The 18311-nt window shown below is 46.2% G+C and overlaps 1 protein-coding gene across 1 annotated transcript in view; it reads left to right on the top strand.

Moving 5' to 3' along the window:
* SLC12A8 (solute carrier family 12 member 8) overlaps nucleotides 1-18311 on the top strand; it is a 120194-nt gene that overhangs the window by 70270 nt on the left and 31613 nt on the right. Inside the window, exons 6-8 of the mRNA XM_006200894.4 lie at nucleotides 1553-1666; nucleotides 15452-15539; nucleotides 17090-17177. Of these exons, the coding sequence (XP_006200956.1) occupies nucleotides 1553-1666; nucleotides 15452-15539; nucleotides 17090-17177 (290 nt within the window). The remainder of the gene's footprint in view (nucleotides 1-1552; nucleotides 1667-15451; nucleotides 15540-17089; nucleotides 17178-18311) is intronic.

The raw sequence follows: 18311 nt of genomic DNA on the forward strand, positions 1-18311 counted from the left end.
TAATGTCCCAGGACAAATGCCGTGTTCAGGAGAAAGAGAGCGACTGGCAACGAGTTTAAGTCCTGATTGGACTCCCAAGGGTCCCTTGTGCTTCACTGAGTTTTCATTTTTTACAATTTTTTTTGAAAAATATTTTTCCAATGAAGAGATGAATCTTGGAAGCTGTGAAAAGTGCGGCTCAATCTCATTGGGCTCATCCGCGAGCCAGAACTCTTTTGTGGATGGAAGCTCAGGGTGAAGTTAAGCCCTGAGTTAGGTGGAGGACAGGCCGGCAGGAGATGTCACCGCAGCCCTAGGAGTCAGCTCCAGAGGGATGCCTGAGTCCTCATCCTGTGTGATTGTAGGACTGGCTTCTCTTGGATTAGAGTTCATAGCAGCAAACCAACCCATTCTCGGAGGTGAGATGAAAAGCAGAGGCTGGATACCCCGGGTGTTCTGAGCCCAAGAACACCTGACCTGTATCTGAAAATCCCACAGTCCACAGATGCTGTTCAGGGTGACCTCCTTTGATGGAGAAGCAAAGTGTGTGTGGGATTGAAGCCTCTTCAAAAATGTCATCTAAAGCCATGTAAAAAATGTTGAGAATGCTTTGAAGAAATCGGATCTGAGATGTTCCTGCTATAAAGTAGTCTGGAACAAGTCAGACTGAAAGCACGGAAGTGAGAGACCCAAGAGCAAGATTCTCTCAGGATGACCCATATTTGCACCCTGCCTGTCATGTGCCAGACACAGCGTGTGACCATGGGGGACAAAGATCTGTAAGACTGGATCTCTTGCCCTAAGGAGTCTGGTTGGGGAAAGACCTCATATGATTGGTCCTGGAGGGCACTTAGGATGAGGAATCGATTCTGACTGGGGAGCTCATGTGAAGCCCAAAGGAAGCAGCATTTGTGATGGGCTTGAAGAATGAGCACCACACTGATGCTTAGAGACACAACTGGCAGTGCTCTCGGGCAGGCTCGTCTGTGTGTGGCGAGGAAGTGGCAGAGGATGAATAGGAAATTGTGGGCTATTGCCAAGCTGTGGAGGGCTTAAGGAGTTTGGACTTCATTCTGGGGCTAATGGGGATCCATGGGAAGGTTTTTGAGCAGGCAGGTAACTTAATTTTTTAAATCAAGAGGAAACACATCAGTACATGCTCATTGAAAGATTTCAGCTACACTGGTCTATGAGAAAAAAATGAAAATGCTCCCCTTCCCAGAGGTAACTACTGTTCTCCTTTGTGTCATTTTATTTACCTATAGCTGTAGATATAGACACACGAAAGTTGGAGGAGGGAGGGTATAGCTCAGTGGTATATTACACACTTAGCATGCATGAGTTCCTGGGTTCAATCCCCAGTATCTCCATTAAACAAATAGATCGGTAGATACACAGAAGTCAAGCCCCGGAAGTGGGAAGGGATATGGTTCTGTCACCTGTGTTCTCTCTCCCCTCCCTCCACCAGGCTCACACACACACAGTCATACGTACGTAAGATAGGACTGTAGCAGGGAAGCCTGTACTGTGTCTTATCACGTGGCTCATTTTGCTTTCCTTTGTGTTATTTCAGAACATGGTTTTATTGGCTATTCCCCAGAGCTGCTGCAGAACAACAGCCTGCCAGAGTACAGTCCCGGAGAGTCCTTTTTCACTGTCTTCGGGGTGTTCTTCCCGGCAGCTACAGGTATCGGCGTTGCCGTTCCTTTTCACTCTCTCTCCTGTTAGGGGTGTGAACGCTTGCTTCCGCAGACTCAGTATCATAATGACCTGCATGTGCTCTTAGGATATATCTCTGACTTTATGGATGGCCTTAGCTTTAACTAGAAACATACTATTTTAATAGATGGTTTACTTGTTCATAATTCCTGAAGGCCCCAAGATGATTTACTCCTTCTTACCCCGTTATACTTATATATTGACACCTCTTGGCCAAGTCAATAGAGGGGACATATTTTTCTTGGGGCTGAACAGATTGGATCCCTCGACAGGACAAGCTGCCCTTCCCACCCTGGAAGGAGTGCAGATTTGGTCTAGAAATTCCTTTTCTCTTACCCCAACTCATGTGTCTTTTCCTAGGAGGCAGAGAAATATTACTGTCTTCTTACCACACTGGGTTTGGGTGAAGCCAGGATCCCATGGACCATGACTGACTCTCCTCCACCTGCCTTCCCCATTTCCCACTCTGCGGTGGCTGGAGAGGAGCCTTCCCAGCTGAGGTCCATGTACAAGTCTTGTCTCATGCTTGGGGCCCCGGCCTGGAAGGTAGTCAGCTAACATATTGACCAGATGCTCTGCAGGAAATAACCATTTGGAGGGACAGGACTTGTGCCCAGGGCACAGACTCCGAAAAACATTTCATCCTTGATCAAGACAGTGTCAATGCCCTGGAATGCGGCTAATTTTGTCTCCTTATCCTGTCTTCCTTAATAGAGAGGAGGAGAAGTTACTAGAATGTTGAAAAATTTGAAAACTGACCATATCAAATGTTGGCAAGGATGCAGAGAAACTGGAACTCACATGCATTGATGAGGGAGACATAAAATGGTACAACCATTTTGGAAGACAGTTTGACGGTTTCTTAAAAATCGAACATACACCCAGCCATTCCACTCCTAATTATCTACCACCCAAGAAACAAAAGCATGTGTCCCTATAAAGCTTGTACATGAAAGTTCAAATCAACTTAATCTGTAAGAGTTCCAAACCAGAAACAACTCAAATGTTCATGAACAGGTGAATGAAGAGATAAATTATGGTACCAATACTATACAATGTAAAACTACTCAGCAGTTAGAAAACACGAGCTGTTGATGACATGTGCTGATATAGTGACTCTCAAAGTAGTTTTGCTGTGTGAAAGAAGTCACACCAGAAAGAGTATCTTTTTGAAAAGAGGACATTATATAAAAATCCATTTATATAAAAATTCTAGAAAATGAAAACTACACTGATAGAGAACGGATCAGTGAAGGCCTGTGTGTAGGGGTGAGGGGAGCAGGACGGAGGGGCAAGGAAATTTGGGGGGATGAAAAAATGTGTTCCTGACTCTGGTGATGGTCTCCCAGGTGTGTTCATGTCAAACTTTTCAGATCATTACACTTTAAACATATGCGGTCATACCTCAGTAAAACTGTTAAAATGAAAAAAAAAAATTTAACAACTTTAATCACCTTTAACGACTTTCCAGGCTCCCACTTCAACAACAGCCCCTTTCTCTCTCTGCAGCTGCTCCCTAGTCTTTGCGCTCCCAACTCTATTTCCCTGCCTCCCACACCGCGTGCCCACTCTCTTCTTTGGAATTCCAAGCATGTCTCCCCAATGAAACGGGTTCTTTCCAAAGTCACCCGTGACTTCCACCTTACTCAATTTAGCAGGCATTTAAAATTTCTGTGTGTTTGACCTCTCGGCCAGGTTCCATTTTCTCCCTTTCTCATGCTTTCTAGGGCACAACACCTTCCTCACCCCTCTATGGCCTCTCTGACTTGCTTTTCTTCTGCCTGCCCATCAAATGTTGGGGTTCTTCAGGCTGGGGTAGGCCCCCCTCTCTTCTTTCTCAACCGTTTCCTTTGGCATCTCACCATGCCCATTTTTCAGTGGCCACCTGCAAAGCTGATGACTCCCAAATGTATGCTTTTAGCCCAGACTTCTCTAAGCTTCCTGTCATATAGTCATGTACCTCCGTGACATCTTCTCTTGGACATCTCAGACCCAATTTGTCCAGAACCCAACCCATCCCACCTACCCACCACCCCCACACACAACTGATTCTTCTTCTCTGCTAATTGCAGGAAATGGCACCTCTGTCCCCCAGCTGCTCATGCCAGTAATGGGAGTGGCTCATGACACCCTCCGCTTTCTCACCAGCACCCTCACCCTCTAAGCTTATTTCCTTTACCTCTTGCTTCTCTCCATCTCTGCCACGTGGCCGCTCTGCTCCGCGCTTCATCTCCCAGGATAACTGCAGCAGCTGACCTGATCCCTAGAGGCTTGCTCACGGGAATGGGGCTGGAGCCTCGGCAGTGGCAGGTAGAACCCTGTTCTACAAGTCCGGGTGTGCCAAAAATAGTGCATTTCTCTCATTTTAATGAAGTGGAAAGGGAGTCAGTCTCTGACTCTCAGCCTTCATTCTGCCAGGATGACTAAAAACTTACGTCAGTTGTTCGTCATGCCTCCGCCCTGCCCTGCCATTCTGTTCCAGTGTCCTAGGGTCTTAGCAAGTAGCAGGGCATGTGAAGGGGCTCCGGCCACTCATCACCTGTGCACGGAGTTGGGCCCTCCCGTCGTCCTGTCTGCAGATCCCTTCAGGCTCGTGCTCTCTGCCGTATCTGAGCCACTTTTAGGGACCAGAAATCTGCTGAGCCTGGGAACCCTGTGCTATGTACTTCTATGTACTTCTCAGACCTTCTTTTCTGGGTTCTTGCTGGCTCCCCACTAAAGCTGCCAGGGAGTAGGCCCCAGGCCCCTGTGGCTCCAGATCCCGTGGGCTTTTCTCTCCCTGCCCCAGCTTCAGGGGCCGTCTTCTTTTCTGACACAGGGGACACTGTTGTCGAGGGCCAGCCTTGTGGGCATGAATTTATGCATTTGCTTTGGGTCGCAAGCTCGGGAGGGGCCCACACTTGGTTTAATGTGTTGCTGTTGCTAAAATTCTTAATAGTTTTCGAACAAGGGATCCTCTATTTTTATTTACACTGGGCCCTGCAAACTATGTAGCAAATTGGTTTCATCACCCTTATCCTCTCCCTAGTCATTTGGCAGCGTCTTTTCTGCTTCCTCCATCCTCTGAACTTTCCTAAGAGCCCAAGATTTTGAGATACAACCCAAAACTGACTGCAGGCAGATTCTGTTTCTTCCTTGTCACTTATTTCCTCTGAGGCAATAAAATAAAGGTCAAGTTCCTCTTGAATGGACAGAAAAGGAAAGGGGAAAATAAAATAGAGGAAAATTTTTAGAAGTTAACATCTGAAAATATTTTCGAGCCCCTCCCACTCCTCACCCCCAACCCCCACCCGCATCCTCCTCCCCCCTCCCCCACACAAAGGGAGCACACGCATTCAGGAAGCTTCCCACGTGAGCGTTCGTTTCCTTGGGCCTGGCAGTGAGCCCTGATGCCAAGTCAAGAACCAGTGGGTGCAAGTGCCAGGTTAGCTGCTGCGCCTGAGGCAGGGCTCTGGGCCTCCGAGAAGGGAAGCACCCCAGGAGGTTGCCTCAGCCATGTGACCCTGCCAGGACCCTTCCAGGCTGCCCCCAGGGCTTCTCCCCTCTGCCTTTGCAGCCACCGCATCTTAGGAAGAGAGGGGATGCCTGGTCTGAGAGGGGGATGGGGTGGCGAGCCTCCCCTCCGGTACCTCTCCCTCCAGAAAGGAATTAGCAGCAACCCGAAGTTTGAGGATGCCGCTCAGCAGCCCAGAGTTTGAGCAGGACTAACACTTGAGATCAGCTAGTCCAGAGACTCTCAATTTTTTGTCTTTTAATCCACATTTGCTTTGATAATCCTACTAAAAACCTGAAAATTCTGATGTGCCTCCCTGGACCAGAGAGGGGTGACTTGATCCTTTCAGAAAGATTGCTACCTAAGAATATTAGTCAAGCTTTATTTTCTGTGGTTTAAATTGTGAAAATATTGTTTCATAATATTCCAAATATAAAATCATAATATGAACAAACTACACAGGCCTCTTGTACCCCACTTCTCTGGGGGAATGTGTTTTCCTGTCCCTACTCTCACACTGGCCCAACCAAGTTGGGAATCACTGATCTGATCCTTTATTTGACCAACTGGGAAAGGAGGAGTGCAGAGTTGCTTATGCAGGGTTGCTGAAGGTCACCCAGCTGACTGGTGGCCGGGGGTGGGCCACCATCCTGCTGTGGAGGCTTGCCCTGCCAGTTCTCTCTGTTTTCCAGGGGGCCCCAGTGTAAACACAGTAGGCAAGACGAGCAGTTTGTATCACTTGGCTTTCCCCTGGCAGATGTTCCCTTAAGCTATGAAAAGCATGAATGATTGGCAGTTTCCATGGTGATGGCTTTGCCAGGGATTAGCTCTGAGTGAGTCATGGCTGGGGCTTCCTGCAACGCCATCCTCTTCTGGAACCAGAGAACCTCCGGGCTGTAGAGAGGGGAGAGGACTTTGGAAGAACAAACACTTCCAGTCCCCAACACCCAGCATCCTCATCTTTGGCCAGTGACATGTTATTTAGGTTACTTTAGAGATTTTATCCTAAGGGCAGGAGGCTTCCTGGGAAGAGCAGCTGAAGTCTAGGTTTCAATGGCTCCTCTGGATTTATAAAGCAAGGTCTCCTGCCCCATCCTTCTTGCTGGGCTTCACCACACCCTGTGGTAGTGGCTGCAGGGAGGGGCTGGGGCCTTGGAGTAGACTCTGCACTTGCTTTATTTCTGAAAGCACGTTCCTTCTCCAAGCTACAACACCAAACTTTCCCTGAACAACAAACGTGTCTCCCTATAGGATTCTATCTCTCTCTCTCTCTCACACACACACACACACACACACACACACACACAATCCAGGGATACGGGACCACAATACACGGAGGAACTAGGAAATGGAAATTCACTGGGAATAATACCATAGTGTGAAGTCATGTAACCCTTGTCTTCAAATCTCAAACTCTTACTGGAAGGGAAAGGGCCTCTTGTGGTTGACCACACCCAGCATAAAAATGTAGCAGGGAAACCAGCAGCCTTTACCAGAATGTCCACAGTACCTTTGTGGTCAAGAGCCCTGCTATTTCTGTGACAACCTTTGACCTCCCGGGGCCTGATTCCACCCCCCGCCCATCTCACACACACACACACACACACCCTGAGAAGCTCTGGAATCTGCTGGGCCCCTCTGGATTGGCTGGCTGTCTCCAGGACCCTCAGCTCTGGGCAACAGCGCTGGCCCTGCCTCCAGCCTATGTCCTGTGTTCCTCTTTTCCCAAGATATCCCCTGGGTCTCCTCTGAAGTTGTGTGTCTTGTGTGTAAGATAACAAGGACCTGCTGGGCCAGAACGGGGTCCTGGCTTAAGGGACAGAGAGCCCCAAGTAAGGACAACCTGAAGATGGGGCCCACCCCACTGCCTTCTGATGGACTTGTGAACAGGAACAGGAGAGAAGAAGGAATCTTTATAGTGATTATATGTTTATTTTTATAATTTCACTTATAGAATTAATTCATAATTGTATCAAAATTATTATTATCTCTATAAGAATCATTATCACTACAAGAGCCTATGACACTGGGCACTGTGCTGAGCACTTTACAACAGTCTTTCATTGAAACCTCAGCACGGCCCCACTGCTTCTATCAGATGCAGATTTACCATGATGCTAGCGCAGCCTGGTCTTCAGGGTCCTTCACTTGCATGACCTCCTTCTAAAACCCTGGTCCCAATTTCACTTTTGTAACTTTGTACCCCCTTTTTAGAAGTTCCAGGCCCCGTGGAATCTAGCTTCTTCTGTGGGCTGTATTATTAGTCCATTTTACAGGTGAGGATACACAGACACAGAGAAATGATTTCCCCAAGGTCACCCAGACAGAAAGTGGTGAACCCCATTGCTTCCCACGTGCTTTGGAGAGGACACTGGTAGGGAAGACACATGTTTGTGCTGAGCTGCCCCTGCCCCAGAGGCCAGCGTTTGAATGTCCCATATTTGACACCGCCTGTCTCAGCAGCATCTCTAAGGCTTCAAGAGGGTGGGAGACGAGTTCTGCCTCCAAGAATAGAGTGAAGAGGGGATGAAAGATTCCTACAGGAACAGCTAAATAAGGAAATCAGCCAGCCAGTTGTGGAAAAAGGGTGTGGTTTTGGAAATCAGGCAGAAGATAAGGAGAGGCAGCCAGAGTGCTGTGCTAGGCTCCCAATAAATGTTCATCCTAACTTGACAACAGTCCTGCAAGGTAAATAATCTTATCCCCATTTGCAGATGAGGAGACCAAGGTGCAGAGCGACTGCCTCCAAACAGCAACAGGTGGTGGCAGATAAAGTTAAGTCCTTTAATGCATGGATGTGCTATCTCACTGAAAAAGAAAAATAATACATTTATGAGCTTTAAAAAAGAAAGAAAATGGGCAGCAGAGAAACAACCACACTATAAATGGAAAGAGAAAGTTGAAGGTTTCTAAGGCCTTGGATGGAAAAGCTCCCAGGAGGAAGCTTAGAAGTTCCTTAAGAAAGAGCAAGTAGTCCTTTAAGGAACAACTAACAGAAACCTGAAAATCCTAGAAAAACTATTAGGCTTTTGCTTTCCCTTACAAATTCCTGAGAATTTGTAAGGGATCAAAATTTTCAGGATCAAAAAAGAAACTAGGACGGGAAGTGGGGCTGTGATAACAGGCAAGAGGTGAAGGCTTTGCTCTGTGTGTACCATGGTGGGTGGAGGGGGTGGGGAGGAGAGAAAGAGGACCACCGTCTTGCAGATGTCCGTAAGTGGTTAACTGGCATTTGTACTGGCTATTTTAATCAAGAGTTGATTTTAGGGATGCTCATGAGGTCAGTTTCTCTCCCGGACATCCGTATGTGTTGTCAGGCCAGACGTTTGAGCCAGGGCACCAAGCCCACGCCCCCAGTTCCCCTGGTGCCGCCCAACCAAACCGTGAGCCTAATGCCAATGCTCAGGAAGGCCTGGATGGCGCTGGAGGTTTAGCCTCAGCAGCCCACGCCGGTAAAGTCACAGCCGACACCATCACCCTTACGTGGTAAAGCTTAGACAGTGAAGAGACGCGAAAGGCCTTAGGGCTAGGGTGAAGACCAAGTCAGAAGGCTTTACCGTATGAAGAAAGCTGTTGCCTAAGTCACATGGTAACAAGGCGTGGCCCCCATCATCATCCTGATACAGGGAGAGAACGTGGTTTGGGGTAGAGCAGTTTACCGCTTCCTGGAACTGGCAGCTCAAGACCAAAGAGGAGGGGAAATGCCCGGGACCAGGCACAGACTAGTGATTTGGGACAGGTGACGGAAATACCTGTGGGTAAACCAATGTGTAGTACTGATTATAAGCTGTGCTGGTGATAAGTTCCGCGCTCTTGTGGGGGAGGTAACCCCAAATTAATCATGCAGTTATTCCATTTTAAAAAGGAAAATCCAAAAGAACACCCATGGGTGTCAGAAAGAAATGGAGAGACTATATGACATGGTGGAAATAACTCTGACTTGAGATCAGGAAACGTGAAGATGAGTGCTGGTTCCGCCAGCAACTAGCTTGAAAACGTGAGCAAAATCTCATCCTTTCTTTGGGCCTCAGTTTCCTCATCTGTAAAAATAAAAGATTGGAGTTGAGGATCTCTAGGACCCCTTCCAGCTTAAGAATCATTTATTCTAATTAGCCATTTTAAAGAATTTTAGGAAGCCTAAAAAGAGAAGTATAAAGATCAAATAGGAATTACAAAATGCACACTTGGTGCTTCATAAAATGTGCTCCACGGAACACTAATAATGAATAAAATGTTTCTTTAAAAAAATGTTCAGGGGGAGGGTATAGCTCAAGTATTAGAATGCATGCTCAGCATGCATGAGGTCCTGGGTTCGATCCCTGGTATAGCCATTAAATAAACAATTAAATAAATAGACCTAATTACCTCCTCCCACCAAAACAAAGCAAAAACAAAAACAAGTGTTTAATTGTCAAAGAAATTTTGGGAAATACTGTGTGCTACACATTTCTTTTCTTAGAGATAGACAATGAAAATTAGCATATTACACGTCCCAGGAAGTCCAGTAGTAAGAATCTCTCTAATCTTGTTTAATCAAGGTTTTTCCAACTTTTTTTTTCCTCTGTGGAACCCTTTTTTAAATGCAATATTTATAAATATCTGGACACTAATATTCTGAGAAATAGTGTCTGTTCTGCTACACTGACCCTAAGTCTAGTTGTAACATTAATGATATTATTTTAAAATTGTACCAGAAGCAGAAAGAAAGCAAACCAGAGAATCTCTATAACACTTGACAAGCATGGGTAAAAAGTATAAAATCAAAATAATTTTTCTAGATCTTACTGGCAAGCAAGACGTTTATAATCCACCAGAACTAGAGATGATCTGCTCAGGAATTGTGTAGTCCCACAAGGGACAAGTTCTAGGAGCAACAGCCACAGGGTGCAAACTGATGTAGCGGATGTGCCCAGGACACCCCCACTACCCCGGTGGGAGTGACCCCGAGGCTTTCTGTCTGGTGCCCGTTGCCGCCATCTCCTTGTCTCTGGCGCTGTGTGTCCACAGTACTGACTACCTACTTTTTGGCTTCTCTGTTTTATCTAAAAGCCCACTTCCTGGCTGTCTGCGTCTGTCCCATCCCTGAGGGCGGCCTGTGTCAGTGTCAGCTGTTTCTGTTCCCACTGACCAGGATCCCCACGTACCCGACACCAGGCCAGCTAGTAGGATGTCTCTTCAAAGGCTGGGTCATCAGCTGTGTCAGGGATTGTGGGGGAGAAGAAAAGGGCATTTGTTTGTTATGAATACAGAACCTGTTTGGAAGCAGGAAGCAATTAGGATTAATAAATCACTTTCCTAGACAGAAGCATATATAGCAATGGAGTTCTTGTGGGTCCTCATTTCTTAACTTTTGTAGATGATCTGAAGGAAGGAGTACAAAATGACATGACCAACTATAGGAGGTACTGAAATGGCGAAGAATAAAGAGCAGTGTGTAATCTCACAAAGCCAAATGAAAGGGCATAAAATTGCCAGGGGCTTGGGGCAGAATGAGGTCATTGTAGATGGTGGGAAGCAGTGTGGCCAGGCAGGTGAGACAGTAAACCTGGTGACAGGTGGAACCTTGGCAGAGGGTCAGAATTTGGGACAAAAGGGGTGGTATTAGTGGATAAAGTTAGCGGGCCCTGGGAGTCAGGTAAATGTGGAGATCTGGCCAGGGATGCCCTTGGTATCAGATCATTCTGGTAGCAAGTAGTGTGACCCTGGCCCTTGAGCAGAGCCTCCATGACAGATGTGGTCCCAGGAGCTCTGGTCAGAGTAAGCAGGTCCTTGGCATTCCTCTTCTGATCCAAATAAGACCTGCCTATTATAAAAATAAAAGTGTAGAGATGCTTGTAATACAAAGCAATAGTCTCTGATCCCACCCCTCACCACCCAAAGGACCCCTCCATAGGGGAAACCACTTTTAATCATTTTTAATACTTTGGGAGCTAACTGTATCACCAAACAATATGCCTATACCCATAACTAGATTAATCTGTTGACTCCATGCTAAGAATTATAGCAGATCTAGCTTACTTACATATTCCTCTATCCACTTCCCAAAGTTTTATAGTTATATTTTTATTTTTAGTTGCCTTTATAACTTTAAATAATACACTTCAATCTCTGTTTTATCATTTCTAGGCTACATCTCTTTACTCCTTATTGCTGGTGTGGGAAATGTTTTAAGATTAATGTATTAGAGTCATATGTATTTTAAATGTAACAAAGAATGCTTTAGTTATCTTAAGGGAATCCCTGATTTTAAGGAAATCTGAATGATCCTTTTATCCTTCCGTTTTAGAGCAGTATCAGGGAAGCTGTAACAAGTTGATCATGAGCAGGTGAGCAGGCACAATCTCATGAAAGCTGTAGTTTACAACTTGAAGTAAACAGTTTCACTCACACACACACTGTATTAGATTTTTAGTCTTAAGGTTCAAGTCAACAGTCTTTGGAACTTCAAAGACAAAGTGCTCAATATTCTTGGAAATTTCTGTGATCTTCTTAGCAAATGCTTAGAAACTGCCTTTTATGGTGACAAGATACAGAATAAGTACAGCATTAACTTAAAATGTATTGCAACTGGTATGTAAATATTTACCAGTCTTAATGGTTAACTCACCTTTCAGGTTTTCTTATTAAACTAATTAAATCATGTTGGCATTCAAGCCAGTCCTGAGTGAGTATATTTCATTTCCCACCCTACAGTGCCTTTTCTCTTCCGTCTATTTCTCTTCCCTCATTTCATTTCCCAGTAGCCATTAGCTGTAGCCTTACTGTAACTTTAGAAGGTGAAAAACAATAAACATGTACACTATTATGACTATGATTATGTAGCTGCTGTTCACTGAAGAGCCAAGAGGTGGGCTAGAATTCTTATTTCTTACATACTCTGATGCGGTCCTTGTGTCAGTTAAGGGAGAATGTTCCTGATATTGTGGCCAAAGGGTTGATTTTTTTTTAAAGTTCATTAGTTGTTTAAAATCATGTCATATTTTAGTTTGCTTTGTATTTAGACCTTGACTTTCTTGTTCACTTTTCCTAGAATTTCAATAAACTTTTTTTTTCTTGTTGACAAAGTGTGCAGTCAGCATATCCTTAAAATCATTCAGTTTGTTACTCATACTGTCCATTGTGTTGAATCTAATTCCTATCAAGAGGCATCCCTCTTGGGACCCCCATGCTTCTGCTTTAATCCCTGTGGGTTTCTCTGCTGTACAACTGTTATTCTGGGATTTTATTCATTTCCTGAGTTATCACCACTATTTTCTGAATCTCATATTTTTCTCCTTCATGGTTTGCATCCTCTTTTTGCTGGAGTACATGCTTTGGTAGCTTCCTCAGAAACGATATATGGGAGGTAAATTTTCTGAGCCCTTGTTTGCTTAACTTTACTTTCACTTAATTGGTAATCTGGCTAAAACTCTAGTTTCAAAAGAGTTTTTCCTTGGAATTTAAAAATCAGTGCTCCATTGTTTTCTAACATTCACTGTTGCTGATGAGAAGTCAAATTTTTGTTCCTTTGTAAGTGTTCAGCTTTTATCTTTGAAAATAATAGGGTTTCTCCTGAAATTGTGCAAGTGATGCATTTAGATATAGACTTTTTTGTTATTGTTCTTTGTGCTGTCTACTTTATGGGACATTTCAGTCTACCTGAAGACTTGTGTCTTCCTCAGTTTGGAGATATTTATTTCTGTTATTTGTCTGGTTGTTTTCTTTTGTTTTCTCTGTTCTCTGTTTTTGAATCTTCTGTTAGTTGGATATTGTAACTCCCCTCCCAGATTTCTCCTCTATTTCTCCTACTCTTTGCTCAAAATTTCTACCCTTTTATCTTTCTGTTTACATTCTGGGACATTTCCTTAACTTTATCTTTTAGATCTTCCACTGCATGTTAAATTTTAGTGATCATGTTTTTAATTTCCAAAAGTTGTCCTTAGGTTATTTTTTGTTTTTCTTAGCATCTTGCTTTATAGGTAGAATATTCTTCTTGGATGTGTCTGGAGTTACTAATTAGTGTTTTCTTCACAATTCTCTTTGTGTCTTGATTATATATTTCTTCCAGCCCAGGTGGTTCTATTTTTATCATGCATGTATTTATGTATTTGTTGCTGGTTTTCATTATGCACTTGGCAATCTTTGGTCGCTGGCGTGGGTTCCCTGCTGCAGTGTGTGGGGGTGGGGCTCCCTGATGGGGTTCTTCCTTCATGGGAGAGCTGACTGCAGCACGTTTGTGAGTGTGGCTGGCTCTTGAGGGCTTCGTTTGGGGTGTGAACATCCACACTAGCAGCCTGGTTTTCCTAGGCAACTTAATTAGATCCTCTAGGGAAGTATTCCAAGCCTTTCTTTTCCTTCCCTTTTACTCCATATCATTCCCCCCATTTTCTGTGTCCCAGACATCTGTGGAAACCTTTCATCTACTTAAGGCTCCCCCTCCCAGTCCTCTTTGCTTTTAGGCATGTATCCATTTTCCCCCTTTACTACCTTTTTAATAGGATCTAGGAGGGAGGGGTAGGAGAAGAAAGAAAATATGCCTAACATGCCATTTTAAACAAAAAGACCTTTAAAAATGATTTTTTCCCTCATTTCAAAGTGATCACTATAGAAAATTGAGAAAGTCAAGATAAGCAATAAAATAAAAAAGGATCTGTTTTTCTATCACCTGGAAATAACATTGTTAACATTTTGAAAACTTTTTCCTTTTTCTTCACGTCTATTTCATCTGTTTTTTTCTTTTACAACAATGGGATCAGAGCACATGTACTGCTTTCAACTATGCCTCTGAAAATGAAACGATAGTTTTGAAGTTTCTCTCCATGTCACAGCATATCCCTGACCATACTGGAGACCTGGTATTTACTGAGAATAGGGGATACATCATCACTTATTTAGCCAATCCTCTATTTTTAGATATTAGTTGTTTGTAATTTTCACTATTATAAACAAGTATTTATAAACACTTTTGGATAAATCTTCACTCATATCATTGACTGTTTACTTAGGATACAACCCTAGTAGTGGAATTGCTGGGTCAAAGTCCAGGCACATCCCTCTCTTGGTCCAACACTCAGGCTACTCTGTGAAAGAGGTCCACTGTAACTCTCTGGCCCCATCTTTCACTTCACTCTCCTTCACTTGAGTCACCTCAAACGTTATAGTAGAGCCCAGGGTTGACTTTGGGTTGGCCCCTGGGTGGCAGAGAGCCACGCCAAGTGTGAAGAGGCCAGCAGTGGCCTTGACCACTTACTAAATGTGTGACCTTAGGCTATTTTAATTAACCTCATTTAGCACTAGTTTCCTTTTCTGTAAAATAGGGGAAATAATTCTGCTTTTCTCGTGTGATAGTTGCAAAGGTTAAACAAGATAAAAATTCCCGAAAAGCATTTAGCACAGGCCCTGTTGGGTGCAAAGTGTTCATAAATCCATAATGATGGGGTTAGACCCATTCTTCTCCCTAAGCCCACGTACATCTTTCTTCAAGGCCACATTGAGATGCACCACCCTGCTGTGAGGCTTGTAGAGCACATGTGGGCTGGACCTGCATTTGATGTTCGGAACACGTCTTATTGGTTTCATGTGTGTATGTGTGTGTGTGTGTGTGTGTGTGTGTGTGTAGGTGATGTCCTCACCATCTCACACTGTGCTGTCCCTCCCTGTCATGACTAGCTGCTTTAGTGAGCATTCATGGAGAATGGAGTTGATGATGAAGAGGAACTTGGCACTCAGTGCTGGTGGCATTGGGATGGTTCTTTGCAGTTTGTTAGAGTCCTCTGGCAGCTCAGGAGCTTTGAATGTGGCCACTGGCTCTGAATATTGGGTGGGATGTACCCCCCAGGACCCCTGAGCCCCAGTGTAGTCTGCAGGCAGCAGAGGAGAGGAACTCTGCTGAGCAGGTGGTGACGGGCATTTTGCTAAGTCTGAGCGTCTCTTGGGCGTTGCCCAGCAGGATGGTAGAGCTCAGAGCTCAGCATGTGGCCTCAGGACCTTTGTGTGGCCTGCCAGATGGCCTCTGGCTCTCACTATTTTGCACTGGGCCATAGATGCTTTTGTAGCTGGTAGGGCTGTCCTCTCCAGCATCACCCAACCCACAAAGGTCCCTTTCATGCCCGCCCTAAGGATTCCTCCCCCGTTGCCAGGGGAGATTGAGAAGTGCAGTTTGCAGAGCTGCCGATGGGAGGGCTTGCCCTGGAATCTCCTTCAGGAGAGGGCCCCAAGGAGGGCAAGGTGGTTCAAGGAATACACCGCTCACCCCTCTCTTCCGTCTGGGTGTCTTTTCAGGAGTCATGGCCGGCTTCAACATGGGGGGCGACCTCAGGGAGCCTGCTGCCAGCATCCCCCTGGGCTCCCTCGCAGCTGTTGGCATCTCGTAAGTCCTCCTTGTGGCAGTCAGCTGGAGAGAGGAGAGAAAACCCCAGGCAGAAGAAGGGATTGCTCCTTTTGTTCTAAGAGTGCCCTGACTGTGACCAATCTATTCTATATTCCAATCCTCCTTTTAACACTCAGCCAGCTGGAAAATCCACGTCTGGTGGGTTCAGACGATTGCCCTTTCATACCCCCTGCCTGGGAATGCGGTGAGGAGGAGGGTCGCCTTAATGCAGATTGCAGATCGCAGGTCGAATCCTTTCTTTCCTTTTTCCTCGGCCTCCTGCCCCACCCCCTTCTGAACTTGGGGCTTTTGTAACCATTGAGTTTCAAGGATCATTGCAGGGACTATAAAGAGGTAGAGTTTTGTAATCAGACAGACTAGGATTTGTGTCCCAGCTCTGCTGCTAGTTGGCTGCATGACTTCAGGGAATTTGCTTAACTCTCTAAGCCTCCTTTTTTTTCTCTGTAAAATGGGATGATGAGAAAATGTGTGCCCCATAGACTGCAGGGGAGACACTGTGTGTAAAGGCGCATAGTAGGAACTCAAAGGCCGGCTCTCCTCGTCCCCCAGCGCCTCCCCTGCACTGCCGCCGGGCTGGCAGGCTTCCTTGGTTTAGTTCAGACTGTGCCACCCATGGGAGCAGGCTGGGTGCCTTGGGCCTGTTTCTGACTTGCTAGAATCTTCTGTCTCCTCTCTCTTCCACTGGAAGAAGCTCCTCTGCCTTCACTGGGTGGGCGTGAAAGGTAATGAGACCCCAGACATGACAAGGGCCCAAAAGGGTTAAAGTGTGTTATTTTAACTGTGATGTTTAAAACATGCTAATATGTCGATTTCACCAATGCTGAATTTGCTTTTAACTGTTGTACACTGTTGCTCCTAAGCCATGCACACGGCACCTGTCTATTTTGTGCTAAGAAAATGATGCCCAGGGACAGAGAGAGAGAGAAAGTGAGTTAGAGTCTGGTGTGGGGAAAGAAAGGAAAGAAAGGGCCCTGCCTTGGTTTTGTCGTAGCTGGGAAGCCACCAGAGGAACCTTTGGCCCCTCCTCCCCCTGCCCAGATGGGAATGAAGCCACAGGGATCATGTGACTTGTTCGAGGTCACAGGGCATCTGGGGGCAGAGCCAGGTCACTGCTGGCCTTTTCACACTTGGCTTGGCTCTCTGTCACCTAGGGGCCAAGGAACAGCAGGACTTCAGGGCCTGAAAGATTGTCAGCTTGTTCTTCTGCATCAGGATGATGGTGTGGGGCTGCCGGGCAAGCCTGGCCTGCATCTGGGCCACCCCTAGGCCAGGTGGGCCACTCCCATCCCTGCAGCCTCTGTGTGTTTTTCTCCATAATGTAAGAAGGAGGCAAAATAGTGACGTGTTTATATATCTATATGCTGTATAGGAAATACACTAGAGGAGAAAGAGTACTGAAAGTTTGCCCAGATGAGCTGGGGAGGCCTCATGGTGGGCCTGTCTCCTCCCTTTGGGACAGGTCCCCGTGGGAATCCTCAGGCTGAGCGAAGTCATGTGGGAGCTCTGTTCTGCTCTTGGGTTTTTTGCAGGTGGTTTCTATACATAGTCTTTGTCTTCCTGCTCGGCGCCATCTGCACCCGAGAGGCCCTTCGCTATGACTTCCTGATAGCAGAAAAGGTGGGTGAGTCCTGCACTGCCCGGTGGGCTTAGGTTCTGGGCCATTGATTGGTTCTGAGCAGCAATAGCTGCCTTCCCCTGGCAGCCCTGCCTGGGAGTCCATGTGGCCTTGGGCCTGGGACTGAAGTACGGGGGCCAAAACCATGGAAAAGGTACAGGTCCTTCGTGTGGCTCTGTAGACCCAGGTAACAAAGGTACATGCATGCAGGTGACTAATAATAATGAGGACACGAGCATCTCTTCATGTCAAAAATCAGGGCAGAAACAAAGACTCTGGTCACCCAAAATCCCCAGCTGGAGCAGCTCTTCATTTTTGCCGATAGCCTCCCCTTCCACTGTGAGAAGACAGTGCTGCTCACAAGAAACTGGTAAGAATGGGGAGGCTGGTAGATGGAAAAGAGGACGGCCAGGTGGAGTGAGATGGAGGAAGCCCAGCGCCCAGGTGAAGGCCTGGAGGAGGCAGGGCCAGAGGCCCCTTGCCCCCTCGGCTCCCCACGAGGTGGCCCGGGTGGGTTTGGCTGCAGTATCTTTGTTTCCTGAGCCGGACACCCTGCCCGCAGAAGATTAGTGAGTTCCTCATGTTCCACAGCTGCCCCTTAAAAGGCTGGAGGTCATGGAACAGTGAAGGACTCTTGTTTGGCATCTTGAGAACCCAAGAGAATAAGACTTCCAGGCACTTTACTGGAAATCCCCTAAAACTCCTACCTTCCTTTAAGTTCCCCGGGGGGAAGGTGGGCCCTGAAATTCCTGTTCTTCGTCAGAGCAAGGTGGTAGGCTCGGGAGGTTTTCTTAGTTAACTCCTGAGTATCGCTGCTCGTTTTGGGGAGAAAGTACCCTTTTCTTTGCTGTGAGACCTTGCAAAGCAGCCTTGCTGATGCATGGAGGGGCACTGCTGGGGCAGCCCGGGCCAGAAACTCTAAGCTTACTTTTTAGAGCTCCATTTGGGCTTGATTTTCACATTAGCACAGGTTTCTTTTTAAGGCATGTAGACGCTGGTGTTTTCTGGGGTCTTGGCCTTACCATGCAAGCAGGCTTCGAAAGGGGGAGCAGTTCAGGTAGTGAGAGCACTGACACCCACCCCCCAGGGCCCAAGGTCTTGGACCCCCCCACCCTCCCCACAACGAACAAGGTTTA

This window comes from Vicugna pacos, chromosome 1 (genome assembly GCF_048564905.1).
Source record: "Vicugna pacos chromosome 1, VicPac4, whole genome shotgun sequence".
Taxonomy (NCBI): domain Eukaryota; kingdom Metazoa; phylum Chordata; class Mammalia; order Artiodactyla; family Camelidae; genus Vicugna; species Vicugna pacos.